Source organism: Pieris napi, chromosome 19, assembly GCF_905475465.1.
Source record: "Pieris napi chromosome 19, ilPieNapi1.2, whole genome shotgun sequence".
NCBI lineage: Eukaryota > Metazoa > Arthropoda > Insecta > Lepidoptera > Pieridae > Pieris > Pieris napi.
Window position 1 is genome coordinate 5,733,453 of NC_062252.1, and position 16,216 is coordinate 5,749,668.

Genomic DNA, 16,216 nt, shown 5'->3' on the forward strand with positions numbered 1-16,216 from the left:
GGAAACATTTTTTAGTTCAATAAAAATAACTGTCTACTATAATAAAAATAGGGGTTAATCGTAGAGGGGTGAAAATTAAGGGTTGTATGTATTTTTGTATGTTGTATCATAAAAAAATAAAAATAAAAAAAATATTTTCTAAAAATTAATTTTTTTTTTGGTGTTGACACCCCTTATCACTTAAGGGGTTGAAAGATAGTAGCCAATTTTGTGCATATTCAGACTTACTGAATATGCACAAAAAAGTTCATAAGAATCGGTCGAGCCGTTTCAGAGGAGTATGGGAACGAACATTGTGACACGAGAATTTTATTTATATACAGATTTACATTCTATAAAATTCATATAAACATTGGGCAAAAATATTTTTGACGTTATCAATAATCAATATTGAATAGGCAAGAGATAATTACAGCATTATATTCACTCATCACTCATAATTTATTTAGTAGATAGTGCTATCAGCGATTAATTTGATTTCTACCAAGGCTAATAGGTATGTTATTTAAGAGGTATTACAATATAATATGATGTTAAGTATAGTAAAATAGGCAATACACCTATCATTTCTGTTTATCTTATTGCAATATTTTGTATACAAATGATTACTTTTACGAGGTCAAGACATATTTTCAAAATTACCTGCCGATGAGCTTGTGATAAAATTTTGCCATTTAAGTTTAGGTTGCAGATAAGGTGAAAACCGGCAAATCACAAGCTGGCCAGCCGTGATGAAGAAACCTCTTCTCCAGGGAACGTCATTTAAAGTCAAGGACTTAAAAAATGTGTTATAATTATATTGATAGTATACTACTATAATATTGAATTCCTTTAGAATAATAGGTATGTTTAAATTAAGACTCGACTTTACTTCTAGGTAATAATTTATTATCATTTGCACTTTGTTCTTAAAACGTCATATTCATATTAATAAAAACACCTGTGGCGCTACGTGGATCTCAATATGTATATGTTTCAAGACGTTTTAGATTTTCCAATAGGCAAGTAGGCGATCAGTCTTTTGTGCCTGACACATGCCGTCGAATCTCTTGTGACTAAGGCATGCCGGCTTTGACACGATAAACTTCTTCACCGTACGACCGAGTGTTCATTGCGCACTTAGACAATCAGTCTATTGGGGCACAGCCGGGGTTCGAATCTACGACCTCAAGGATGAGAGTCACACGCACAATAGGCCAAACCTAAAACCAGTTACATTAAAAATACTTAAAATAAAAAACTATAAATACTACAAAAAGCAAGGATAAAGTGAAGAAATCTATCGAAATATAAATTTAAAATCTGTTATACGACCAGATATATTAAATGCAAATACCTGCGAGCGTATTTCAGTGCAAACTGAAGAAATTAATAGACAGTACTTATACATATAGTCAGAGATCGTCCGCTACGATTAATGACGTTCTTAGTCGGGAAAATGTAAGGGATTTGCTCCACTAATTAGTTGGACATTTGGAGGTAATCTTTCTAAATCCAGAGAAATGGACTAACCGTAAGTAACGTATATGCGATAGAGGCAAACATTTATCATTTATCTGTGGTTTCATTAATATAGATTAAAGTTTTGTTTATAGGACTTAAGATGTATGTATTACGCGCAAAGTTAGTAGTTATATTTAGAGGAATTGCGTCCCGGCTCGCCCATGAATATTGTAAGCAAAAATATTACAGATGTAGCCGGGGCGTATTTCGCGAGACGTGTGATGTGAAGCTTAGAAATAGAAAAAGTCCCTGGACACAATGGCAGGGGAGTAGAAAAGGTATTATTTAAAAAAAAAAAAGTAATCATAGGAAAACGGAAGGGTGCGGAAACTGAGTACTAAGCAGAAAAACTTTTGAAGTGTAGCTTCTCTGCTTGAAAAACATATTAAACGGCTGTTACGACACCGCTACTAAGGCTACTTGGCCTAGAACTCACATAAATACAATGCGATATGTGGTCAATTTATATTTTAGACAAAGTTTATTTCAATTAGACCATCTAAAATGGCACTTTTGAACGTCAAAATAAAAATAGGTAAAAAACCTTTTTAAGTTAAACGGTTTTATGTTAAACATACATTGCAATGTTTAAGATAAATGTACTAAAAACCAAAAAATAATAAAATAGATACAGTCGTGGGAATTATAAACATATGCATAGACTAGACTAAAATAAAACCGTGGGGCACGTCAATTGTCTACAAATTATCGACTTAATGTGCGATAGAAGAATCGTTTAATTCGTCGTTAAAATAGGCAGTTGGCCCGCAGACGGTCAGGAAATTACTTACTATTTTCTTGCTCATGGAAATTCCAATAGTTATACACTCCATGTAAATAAAAGAGATGTTTCAACTAGTTTATCGTTGGACATTCACACTGCTGGCTGGCGAGGAATCGTTTCACTGCTCGTAGTTTGTCTTTAATCGACAAAACATATGATAAAAGTACTACTCGCTCACCACTATGAAACCCTAAAACTCGCTTATAATCGAGCTTGCTAGCTTATTTCCACATTCTAGCCCTACTTATCACACGTCCATCGTTGTCGGTTGAACAACTGCCTAATTATAGTGTAACATTACAAAACAAACATTTTAATCCACGATTGTAGACAATTGACGTGCCCTACGGTTTTATTTTAGTCTAGTCTATGCATATGTTTATAATTCCCACGACTGTATCTATTTTATTATTTTTTGGTTTTTAGTACATTTATCTTAAACATTGCAATGTATGTTTAACATAAAACCGTTTAACTTAAAAAGGTTTTTTACCTATTTTTATTTTCTAGTTTTTAGTTTTAATTTCGCATTCTGTTGTCATTTAGTGCTTCATTATTGCAAGGTTCCTTGCCCGTTAGTTTATATAAATAAATCAATTCTATAATATAAATATAATATATATTTAATTAATAAAATAGATACAGTTTTTAATATAATGTTATATATATATATATCTATAATATTTATTTATTTTTATTTTATTTATTTAGTTTATTGTATTGTCACCAAAATCCAAAGTGTATACAAAATTTCAGATTAATCGGTTGACAGGAAGAGGGTGAAATTTGAATTACTAAATTTGACCCAAGAATAAAACAAACGGGGTGAGCTAAATAAAACCGTTTAAAAAAAAATATATAAAGATGATTCTAGTTGCCCCTTCCAAAAGGTAGTTTCGTGTGGAGAAGAATGGGCAAGAAACTCCACACTTACTCTTTTAAAATAGGTTTACAATATTTTGTTACATTTGTTAAATAATTATATGTGAAGACAATGTACTCTTAGAATAAACTACTTTACTAAAAAACATGTTCCTCACATATTTACAAATATCGAAACCGTAGAATAGTAACATTAAAGAGTAATAAAAATATTAAAAAAACACAACAAAACAGTGTGTGAGATACAAAAAAAAAAAAAAAATTACATTTGTAGCATTATATAAATTAAAAAAAATAATAATAATAATAATAACAAAAATATGTTAAACCAAAAAATCAGCAACCAATTTGATTTTGTCCAGGCTATAGAGCCAATCATAGGATTGTCCTATGGAGCAGGACCAGCATGTTGACATTTAAGTACAATTAAAATATGCAAAAACAAAAGAAAACGACAGGACAAATGGGATCATAAAAAAAGAATTAGTGTAGCTTGTTTATGACAGCGTCTTCAACCGTCTAGAGTCTAGACAAACTACAATCATGCGACACGTAGCCAATTCCTTTATTTGCATTCCAACCTAGACAGGTCACTCCTGCGGAAGCGTTATATACTGGAAATTTAAGCTGAATTAAGTAAGAATATCGGGTTTCTTCAAGCATTCCATTAAGTTTCAATACTCGTCTAATTTGAATAGATACGGTTGTGAAATTCATATCCGGATTCGCAATGGCTTTGTGAAATTGAAATTTAGATATAGCGGAAACCTCTTAGTGATATTGAAAGGGATCTGCTTTACGTTAAACAATTTCATAACGTGTAAAATGTCATGTGAATCTAAATAAGGATTATGTGGTTTTATGATACCGCGGTAAAAGTGAATATTTTTTTCACATTATAGACATTTAACTACAAATTTTTGGAATAATATTTCATTAAGTGTATAAAAATCGCTTTATCAACCTTAATTTTATATTGGAAAATTGGAATGATAATGGGAAATAATAAAAGTAGATAAAAGTCTCCAACTAATATTTTTATTGAACTCTGTGTCTTAGAGAGTACGACATACATAATACTTAACAATTATTTAGATTATATACACATATTAATAACAATTATTTAGATTACATACACATATTAAATAATAGTCTATACACTACACGGTCAGCTGCTGCAAACTATAGGCACCGCCCTATTGGCCTTGGCTGCTATGGCGAGCGCCTTTCACTTTATCCCTACTCCGCGGCCGACCGTCACGCGACATGTAACACACAGACGAAAAAATTTGAGACGATGTAATAAAAGTTTCACTTTAAAAATTAAAATTAATGAAAGGCAATTATATAAGTTTAATCCTGAAAGCAAATGGGTTTAAATTATTTGCTCTTCCACTTAGGTAATAATGTACTAAATTGAACTATTCGTAAACTTTGATGTCAGTGTGTTCAGAGCGCGCATATAAATGAATAAGATTCAGTTTCATGTCATTTGATCCCACTAAGCACAACATAGCATAACTTTTATTCCAAAAGTCATAATAACATATACTTCTGAAATAAAAGTTCGCGTGTTACAGATGTTTCTTGTTAATTGTTAATGAATATCATTTCCGTTTTCTTCCTTAAAAAAATGTAAAAAAAAATATAAACAAGAAGGTGAGTATTCTATGTATAGAAGCTTGTCTATACTGGTTTACTAATCATAGATTATTTCTTAATAGTCTTTATCTACAAATTTCCACTCTAGGAGTGGAGCAGTCCCCATGACCGCTCCGCAAAGGGTCTCACTTTAAGATAAATTTTAATTGAGGCTGTTGAAAAAGAAATACCTCAAGATGGGACTTGATATAGAAAATGGCATTACCGACTGTTACTGTCCGCTGTCGTGAATGCTAGATCCACACCCTAGTTCCACTTATCTCATATCACTGTTTAATGTTCATGCATTTTATTTCTACGTTAAACAACTTTCAAGATCTGAAATAAAGTTAATAGAAATGGCTTCAAACTTGTAAAGTTTTATTAATATACTTTCCATGGAAGCATTCAACTATTCCCTCGAGAAACTGACTCAGGTTTTGATGTGGTGCGGCGCCTGAAGCCTTTTGTTGTGCAGATTTCAACTTTCCCGTTTTGCTCTAGGATTTATTGCGACAGATAAAACAAAGATATTAAACAAGAAAATACAACGAATTCTTTAATTTTCCTTTGAGTGCATTGGTCTTGATAAAAGGAGCTTTGTTTTATACTTTATTGTGCTTTATTTTTTAATGATTTGATGAAATGATCATAGAAAAAGACTAAAGTAACATGGGGTTTTTTATTAATTTATAAGTATTGTTACCTACCTACCTGTGTATAGTCTGTGTTAATGTAAGCACAAATATACTGTCTCCGTGGCTTAGTGGTTAACGCACGTTGTATAACTCTGAGGTGTTATATTTATTACTGTAGAAAATGTAGACGTCAAAGATCATTGTTTATACTGTAAGGTATACTGGATTCAAAACAGCATGAATAATAAATCCGGCGAAGTTTAAGTTTTTTTGTTTTGTTTCATTACGTATTAGATACTTACATTTTTTATTTATATAAATTTGAACCGTTTTAAATACTTAAGTATTTAAAATCTTTAAGGATGACAATGTATGTACAAACTGGTTTCTTAAGTCTGACCTTGGAGTTCGTCGAATATTAAATGAGCCTGAAACAATTTAAAATCATATTGCCAGAAGGACCGGTTTCCAAATTGTCGTTATTGAAACTTTATGAGCCGGATCTACGATTTAACCCTTTCGCTTTGAACCCGATGTTGGTGGTATCATTCATATTTCATACTATCAGCAATACAGTATATTACGTACAGTAGGTGAATTAAAGAAATTCTGAAATAAATATTCATATACAAACTCGCCAAGTGGGCTTATTGGATATTATTCTGTATGTATATGTTACAGTTAACACTAGTTTTTAGTTAAAACTCGTTTTCCCTAGTTAAAAATAGTTTTTTCTAAATGCCTTTGTCAAAACTAGAAATAACAAGTGAAAACTAGAATTTACCACTGATATAATTCATTTTCTGATAAAACTAGTTGTCACTCCGAGCTTTAGTTACAACTAGCACTAGAGAAACTAATTTGAATTTTGGGATTGAAAACAAGATAAAGTTTTAAAAATATTTATTAAAAAGATCTAGGGTGTAGAAACATAGTACCGTACCTAGTAAAAAAAACTTACACTAAAGGAACATTTTAGGGAACATCAGCATAAAGTAGTTGCCAAGGTGACAACATTAATTAAAAGTAAATAAAATAATCAAACAAATCAACAGAATACAACCATAAAATTTAAAAAAGGAACATTATAATAATATTTTTAAGGGATATTGGTAAACATACAATAAAAAAATAATCAAACAACCTTAAAATTAAAAAAGATGACGATCTACTTGTTATTGCAAGACAAACTAGCGTGGCATTTTGAATTACAAAGGTAGCCATTTTTCTTGCAGAGACACCTTTTTGACATACATCCTTTCTTACATACGCAGCGCATAAATCCCTGGCCTGTTCCTATGGATGCTTCCTTAACAACAGTTCTCAAAGGTAAATTTGTATTCGGAACGTCTTCTTCATGCAAAAATTTTTCTTTGCACTTGTCGAATTCTGACCTGAAAAGCAATATTTAAATAGTTAGCTTTTACCTAAAGGCAATATAATAATATGATAAAACAATTAAGCAACACATAGGTAGGTACATACCTGCAATATAATTTGTCGAGCATTCCATATTTCGTTCCAATCTTGTGAAAACCCTGATCATCCTTTTGAAGAACCACTCCGACTATATTACGTAGATTTATTTTTTTCTGTCGACATCTGGGATTTGTATAATTACATTATCACCGATTTCTACAGGAACGTGTATTGCATCTGAAGCTAATGTCATTCTCTTGGCCTGTTTTTTTAAGTTTTGATGTGCAGTTTCTCTGGATGCCGTTATGTGTTGATTCACATTTGTTACAACTTCGAGGTCTTTGTTATTTGGTGGTATTATTAGAGGCTCTTCAGCCGTAGATGCTCCAGCTTCAATATCATATTGACTGGCTTCTAGTTCGATTGGCGATTCTTCACTTGTTTTGGATGAACTTTCTGCGTCTTTTTGTTTGGCTCCAGTTATAATCTGATGCTCTCCACTGCAACTAGCTACAGGCTCAGTTTCTGCATTGTCTGTACTATTATTTAACGCATTTTCTAGATCATCTTCATCTCTTATATCCTCAATAACATCTCGTGGCAAAGTCGAAGTCATAAGCCCTACTCGCGGTTCTATACCAAACATTGCTTTGTATGGTGATTGTTTAATACCAGAATGAAGCGCCCGATTTTTCATAAACTATACAAACCGAATACCATTTGACCAATTTGTAGTATCGTTATCTTGCATCCATGAAGCTAACATTTTCTCTATGTCCTGATTAGCCCTTTCAACAGATCCTTGGCTTTGGCTGTGCCTTGGCTTTCCATGGACTAATTTACACTCGGGCCAAAATGAAACGAGCTCATTTATAACAGAGTTTACAAATTCTCTCCCGTTATCGGAGTGTAAGATGCAAGGAGCACCAAATGTTAAAAATATATCAGTCAACTGATACGCCACCTCTACGGCTCTCTTACTTTTCAGTGCACGCAACAAAACAAATTTTGTCAAATGGTCCTGATACACCATTATAAACTTAAATCCTCGATCTTCCTGTGTTTGCATGTCGATAAGATCGACTTGACAACGGCTGTTCATTTCAGAATGTAATATGGGTTTTGAAACGAGTCCTTTTTTCTTCATACTTTTTTTACGCTGACAGGTTTCGCACATAGAGAGAAAAATATTTATCATTTCTAAAGTTATGTTTGCATATTTTCGTGAAGTTTCATTTTTAAGTCTATCTCGACCACCATGACCAATGGCCACATGAGCTGCTTCAATTATATCAAAAATTTCATCTACATACAAGTAGTATTTCATGGGCTCCTGTCTAGTCACTAATTTACGTATTCCACAAATATTAATTACCTTAAATCGCTTCAGTCTCCTGTACTGTTTTTGAGATTTCTGAACAGCTAACTGTGCTTCTTCAATTTCGTCCACTAAACGGTCATAGGTTTCTTTTGGCATAATATAAAAGTGGTCCTCTTTTTTTTCATGTTCACGAATCGCTAATAATCTATTTAAAAACTCCTCTTTCCACAGCGTTCCTTCATTTAAGTTTACCATGACTATTTGCGCTCGAATCAATCTATACGTGCTTAACAGAATAAAAACAAAGCATGAATGAATGGAGCGAACGAAAGCACAGCGCGCCGACGATGGTGCTTGGGAAGGGATTCCCCCGCGTTTGCCGTCTCGCGACCAATCAGAATAAAGTAGCCTTGGTCGGAACAGTTTTAACTGACTAACTTCGAAAAAACGCGTTTTGTCTAGTAATAACTAGTTTTAACTGATATTCAATTGTGAGCATTAGTTAATTCTAGTTTTAACAAAGGCGTTTAGTAAAAACGCGTTCTAACTAGGAATAACGCGTTCTATCTAAAAACCGGTTTTAACTGTAACATATACATTTTAACAGTTCGGTTAAAAGAACTAAATAAGATAAGTTAAGAGATTTATCTCAAATCTGTAAAATAATTACGCGAAATCCGAATAACTTTTTTTTTATTGAAAAGTGCCCTTGAGTTTTTATTTTAGTATTTAAAAAATTATCTCTGCATAAAGAAACAATTTGACCTTACGATCTAGCCTAACTTAAGACTGAAAAATAATTTAAAACTAAACTGATTTTACTAAAAAGGACTAACATAAAAAAATGTCCAATAGCACTATGTATAACATTTACAAACAATTTTCTTTTAATAAAAAGTGTCTTTGAGTAAGTATAGAAAATAATCTAAATTTTTGTTGTTTAGATGAACCGCCTTAGTATACATAGCATAAGGCATTACTCTAGATCCGTTAAAGATTTCAGGAACATAAATAATTATTCAGATTAATCAAGTAGTCTTAAAAATAAAGCGCGACTTTCCCATGCCTGATTGGAGTGTTATGGGGCTTCGGACTGAAGATTGTATTACAGTACCATAGAATAGTCAGCATTCAATGATCCATGGACATTTTGGATGACACGATGGCGCCAACTTTTCTACAAGCAGTTCGATTCATAGACTATTGTAGGAAGAGGCTTACAATTATTTGTTAAGAATAGACATTCCAGTAACATGAGTTAATATTTTTTATTTAATTTACTGAAGAGTTACTGGTTATGTTACACTGCGTCAAAACTCATACGCCAGATGTCGTTAGTTCTGCATCGTTACGCGTCTCATCCATGTCATTTGCCTTCAATATTTCTAAAATGACATTATTAAATGAAGACTTAACATACGCTTAAAAACAAACTTACATGAGATATTTTGCATATTTGATTTAAGGAAGCTTTGCTTGTATTTGTATATAAGGCGTTTTCTAGTTCATATTTTGAACACTGCGTTATAAATGTATAATGGAGATTTATTATAACGTTCGGTGTTCATAAATATATTATTGTAATATTTACAATTATGCTTTTTCTTAAGACGTCACCAAGCTACGAAGAACTTTCTAAGAGTATTGTAGATCTCCATTAAAACTATTATTTCCAAGTGATTAGGAAGTGGTAAATAGTATAATAATAATTTATTTTATAGACAATGGTTAGAAAAAATATTTATTATACTGTAATGCTTTGCTTTTAAGACGCAATAATTTTCTTAATGACTGCATGTTTTTAACAACTATAATGTGTTTTATTTTATATAGTTTCTTGCTGATAATTAAAACTACATGTACAAAAAAGATATTCAAGTAGGTACTTTCACTTTAAATGTTGGGATTAAGATGTATTAGATTAGTACGCGTTTTGGCGCGCTTCACAGATTAACAGATTACAGTACAATTCTCCATAGACAATTCTATTGTCTGTGGTCTTCTCTATCGACAGACGATCTGCATATGCACACACCATACTTTTTGTTTAACGCGCGAATTGTAAAAAGAAGTAATATTTGTTGTAAACCGTGTACGTATTATGATTTAAACATTTGTTTCATCTTAGATTCTAACACCAATTTATAAAACCTAATAAATTATATGTTTAATTACGCTTTTAGCTACGGTGATTATTTGTCTTCTGTCATATTGTATTTAGACAATGATGCAAAGAGACAGTGATCTGTGATTAGATAGAGATAGAAGATAACAAGGGAAGGTAAGGAAACAAAATTACTTGTTATTAAATCAGCTTCGATTAGTTTTAAGGCTTTTATTTGAGCCAAAATGTTAAGAAATTGAAGTTCATGGTGATAACCTAAAAAAAAAAACTGTTGTTCAGAGAAAAAATTTAATTCTTGTACGCATTTTTGAAAACAAATGGCAAGTCCCCTTTAATGTGTATACTTATGGCAATATCTACTTCGGCTGGAGGACCATCCCAGGACACTTCGAAGTTTTTTATCATTTCTGATGTAAATGACTCGAGTTGTAACTGGGCTATTCTCCTCCCTGAAAATTTATATATTTTCTTACGAAAGACACCAAAGTTCGTAAGTTTGATTACCGGCGAAATAAATGGTTGCGTGGTAAACAGATGATGTGTCTGTCGCCATCCCACACGGAGGTTACCGTACTTTACAAATCTGTGTCGTTAATTAATATAATTAAAAAGTATTTTGACTTATAATGTAAAAGAAGATTAAAATTTATTGTTAAATAAATATTTTATACAATACAGCGTTAAAATAGTGATGTATTATATTATATTTTTAAATTTCATGTTAAATTAATGTCAAATTATTAAACACAAGTTTAAGACAATGTCATAAACGCTTAAAACGCATTTTAAGCGGAAAATCAAGCGCTCACCACGAGTAAAAATATTTTCATTTCGTAGGAGCTGATTTACTAGCATTACAAAACTTACCAATACAACTTCTTGATCCATAACCAAATGGATTGTATACAAATGGATGAGCATTTCCATAATATAGGGGGTCCGTCTTATCAACAATCCATCTTTCTGGAAGGAACTCGTTCGGTCTAGGGAAATGTTGCTCAGTCTTACCGAGAACTTCGTGGTTTAATATGACAAAGCTCTGGAAACGATTAGTTTAACAGTTCGTAACACGCTTTACTAATCAATATATGATAAATAAATATTTGTGAATCTGTCCATTGGTGTTTTAATAATCATGCCCCAAGTTCAACGGGGGCGGGACAAAATCTGTTTTATGTAAGTATTTGGTATTTTAATGGCAAGGTCGGTCATATTATTTAAAGAAATATAATAATAAGTATTGGAAAAAATTAGACAGATTTTGAAATAATATGTAATAATAAGCAAACATCTTAAAGTACCGGCATATCTCAAACACAAAAATCGATAGACAAAGAAAGCTGATTACTAACTTGTCTAGAAAATAAAAATGATCATAGAAACGGTGGCAATCTGAGGACAAGAGCTAGATTATTATTATTACTTACATCTTTCGGTATTCTGTATCCAAGTATATCATAATCTTTCGAAACTTTTCTTATATTCGCTGGTACTACTGGTATAATTCTTAAGGTTTCCTTTATGCAAGCTTTTAGGTAATTTTGTTTTGGGTCTTCCGATAAAATTTCCTCTCTTAGCTTTTTCTGTTTATCTGGATTTCTAGCTAAGAAGTACAATATTGAGATCACTACGTTAGATGCCTGAGGTGAAAAAAGGAAAGGATAATTATCAAGTCAAATTATAACACATTACAGGTTTGTTTTTGAAGTCCCGCTATCATTGCTATGCCCCATTTACCATAGATGGAAGTCATCCTACGAAACACTTTTATCCGTGTTTTGGCAAACAATCTTCTTGCTGACAACTTTGTTCGCACGAAAAATTACATATTCTAAATACAATCATCCCAAGCGTTTAATTGTGAAATTGCCCAATTTGCATGCTTGTTTCATTGTTACCTTGAAATCTTGTAAATTGTAATAATGTCTGTGGTGACGTATCAATACACAATAAATTATAGTAATTTCGTCTTACTTTGACTAACAAGCTCCAAGGACTTGTTTGACTCAATTATTACAAAACTATCAGAATTATTATTACGATTATTATTACCGTATCTACACCAGCAAATAGAGAGTCACCAGCCATAAGAATGGCAGTTCGTTCATCAATGTTCACCAGTTTCTCAAGAATACTTTTTTCGTCATCGGGTCTATTTTTTTCCTTTTTTAGTTTTTCCATGCTTTGTTGCACAAAATATCTGCTGAGTCTGTAAGTTTTAAAAACAGTTTTATTAATTATTACTACTAGGAGCTATAGATTTCTATTAGTAAAGAGTTTTCTAGTCTCAATCGCTTCGATAAACAAATAAAACAGTTGTAGGGCCTCGGGCGTCAGCTTTAATCCTGAAACAAATAGAATACGTAACTTTACTCACTTCCATTGCTCGGCATAAGTCGTCATTGCCTTTTTAAACAGCGGCGTAGAGATGTATCTCCACAGACTAGGTTTCAAGTCCAAGTTTTGCGCCAAATAAAAAACGTCATGTATATTCTTTGTGAGTTTCCGTGCTGGGGAATCCTCCGGTAAGTTTGGGTCGAAAAGGTTCAACCGTTGTCCCAGAGAAACTATCGCCACCGATTCTAATGACCACATCGTAATTTCATGCCTTACATTATTGACCATATGCTTTTCATCAAGTAGAAATTGTATTCTAAAACAACAGCAAAATTTCAGTGCTGTCCACTTTATATAGGTTTTAAACAGCCTACCACATTGCAGAGAAAAATAAATATCCTCCAATTAATATAATCATTATTAATATAAAACAATAATTTAGGGTTTCTACAATATTATGATGATTAAACCAACATCACCGCCGGTTCGATTCAATATAATTTTTGAAATTCAATGGTAATTTGGGTCCTAGATAAGAAGTCTGTCTAAATTACATTATGCAAGCTCTTGCGGCGATGTGATATCTATAAGTCATTATACATGGTACACAAGATTACAAATATCGGGGTTTTGCGAGCAGACAATTCAGGTCTGTTTTCATGCAATATAATAAGTGACCCAAAGTTACCTTCCAACCATATCTTCCGCTACTTTATATAATGGTTTGCTATAAATTTTTACACCCTTGGGTTGCAGCATTATTGGATTGACTTTAGATCTTAAACTCTTCCAATTCTGCCCATGTCTGTAAAGCAATTAAAACATTGTTATACTTGATAATACATATTAATATTGAATTTGAAACCACTCAACGGGTTCAAATGCAGTTTCCAATTTGCCATTTAAGTATAATATTTTGTGCTTTTTACTTGAAACCTCTGAATAAAGTTCAGCATTTTTTGTTTTGTCCTTTTTCGAAATTACAGTTTTCTATTATAAAAACAAAATTTATTAAAAGCCGGCGACGCTGTAGCGAGCCTTCAGGCAGTGTGAGTATCCATGGGCGGCGGGCTGTATCTCCTAATATCAGATGAGCGTCTCGCCGGTTCTTTCTATCATAAAAGATTAATATTATTTGAGTTCAAAATTATTTTTAATGTTAGTTATTGTCTATTTACTCTGTTATAAGGCCAGTAGACTCAGATTCAAAATTGCGGTGTTCACTTTTATGGTAATTCTTTCTATAATATTGTAGAGATTGAAAAGCTGGTCGGTCAGGAAGAATATCTTCCTCACGTAGAATCTGGAAATAGATTTTTAATTATAACGAATCTTTATGCAGTAGTTTAAAATGTCAAAAAGTTAGATTGTTTGAAAATATAAAACATTTTTGCAGGTTAATAGTTTTATAAAAAAATTAGATGAATGTGCGACAAGGAAAGAAGACATTGAAGATTAAAGTCATTACTCTATATCGGACAAATCTGGCTATGTTGCTCTAATATTTCAGCTGTTTGACAAACTAGCACTTTCCTATGAAAACTATAAGTAGAAAACGTAAACATTACCTTTTCTATAGCACCAGCATCGAATAAGTATATTATAAGGAATGGCACACCTAATATCCTCATTTTCACTATTTGACCGTACTTTTTGTACAGTGTATCGTATAAAGCATGTTTCACGTTATACAAGGAACCTAAAAAACTGTACTATTTTTCATATGTCCACACTATGTACACTTCAACCCAACTCTTATTAATATATAATCTTCTTTTTACTCGGTTATTATTATAAATAACAGTGAATAGAAAATCAACTGTTTATAAATTGTTACTATTGTTGTTTTTTCTCAGCAAACATCCTAGGTTTATTTTAAATTTAATTATAATGGACTTTTACTCCATACCCTAGTCAACTGAGAGCAGTGTTGGCCTATTAGCTAGGCGCGCTACTCTCAACCACGAGGTCAAGTGTTCGAATCACGGCTAAGAGCGGATTTAAAACCGCCTGCTAGTCTCAAAATTTACCTAGCCTAGCCTATAAAAAAAAATAATCGAGAAACAGCTACACATATTAGACCAAAGTTTGTACCTACACAAGACTTTTTATTTTTGCACACTATTCAATTAGTATCTTTTTTATAAAAACATTATCTGGTAAAACCTTGAATTAAATACGAACTGTAATAAAACATTTGTTGTCGATTGTCGTCAGTTTTAAATAAATAAACGACCTGGTCGACGGAGGATGCTATTCTTTTGACAAAGTAGATTTGAGTATTTACATTTTACATACCACCAGGTAGAAAGTGATGCAGTTGTCCTATAATAGGTAATGAAGATGGTCCTGGTATTTCTTGCCATGTTTTGATATACTCTCTTTTCTCGACGAGAGTCGAGCTCACACCTAACAACCTGATAAGCAAAATAACATTAAGAAGGTATGGCTCAAATCTTTTTGGTGCCTATAGGATGTACCCATACAGTCCAACATAATTAAATTCAAAATTTAAACTTTATAACAGTACTAAACATATTACAAATATTGAAACACGAGAATAAACTGACTTATCTTTAAACTATTGTCTTATTAATGTTATTGAAAAATATTTTTAAAGATAATTAAAATTGATTTACCTTGTGTTTCTAGCATTTAAAAGGTATATTGTATCTATCCCTTTTCGCAGAGATAGCATTTTATCTTTTTTAGTCTACTGCACGACCTCTCACATAAAATTTTCTTCGTAAATGATAAAAATCCGAGGCCAATTTATTTTCAGTCTGAATATTTAACATGAGTCAATTATTTAGCTGAAACACATTTTGTATGTGGTGTGATTATTAATTATTTTTGTATGCTGTATCATAAAAAATAAAAATAATAATAATTGAGACATGAGTCATAATCGTAAATTAAAAGGGTGATAATCGCATTTAGGCTATAAACATATAATATTGTACATATGTTAAACTATACTATATACTAATATATATAAATACATATAAGCATTTGCCGAAACTATATTATTGAGGCCTTTGCCAAAAAAGGCACACAGATGTCTAATAGGAATGAGATCATGGAAATATAAATTAGTAAAAAAAATTTCTTTTGTTATTAAAAACATAGGCAATAAACCTATCATTTCTGTTTATCTTATTGCAATATATTGCGTACAAACTACTTGCAATTCTTGAGGTCAAGACGTATTTTCAAAATTACCTGCCGATGAGCTAGTATAACATTCTGGCATTTAAGTTAAGGTTGCAGATAAGGTGACAACCGGCAATACTTGGAGAAGGATCACACGTGACGCTGGCCAGCCGTGATGGATAAACCTCGTCTCCAGGGTCTTAGGACATTAAAGTCAAGGACTTAAAAAAACTATTATACATTGATATTGTAGACCTATAATATTGAATACCTTTAGAATAATAGGTACGATTAAATCAAGACTCGATTTAATTCAAAACATTTTCCATTTTGTAAATATAATTATTTTACTTCTAGGTAATAACTTATTATCTTTTTTCTTAAAACGTCATATTCATATTAATAACTATTAG

The 16,216-nt window shown here is 32.0% G+C and overlaps 1 protein-coding gene across 2 annotated transcripts; it reads right to left on the reverse strand.

Moving 5' to 3' along the window:
• Nucleotides 1–10,498: 10,498 nt before the first annotated feature.
• LOC125059199 (cytochrome P450 CYP12A2-like) lies at nucleotides 10,499–16,117 on the reverse strand. 2 transcript variants are annotated; one of them, XM_047663503.1, is made up of 10 exons: nucleotides 15,290–16,117; nucleotides 14,949–15,067; nucleotides 14,219–14,349; nucleotides 13,829–13,953; nucleotides 13,339–13,455; nucleotides 12,691–12,966; nucleotides 12,366–12,522; nucleotides 11,741–11,953; nucleotides 11,181–11,352; nucleotides 10,499–10,762 (listed from the first exon to the last, which is right to left on the reverse strand). In XM_047663503.1, exons 1-10 carry the CDS (start codon nucleotides 15,346–15,348, stop codon nucleotides 10,602–10,604), a joined length of 1,530 nt encoding a protein of 509 aa, XP_047519459.1. In that variant the 5' UTR covers nucleotides 15,349–16,117; the 3' UTR covers nucleotides 10,499–10,601. The 2 variants fall into 2 exon arrangements, with proteins under 2 accessions (XP_047519459.1, XP_047519460.1); XM_047663504.1 differs by lacking the exons at nucleotides 14,219–14,349; nucleotides 15,290–16,117 and having other exon boundaries at nucleotides 14,949–15,057.
• Between the last annotated feature and the right edge of the window lie 99 nt (nucleotides 16,118–16,216).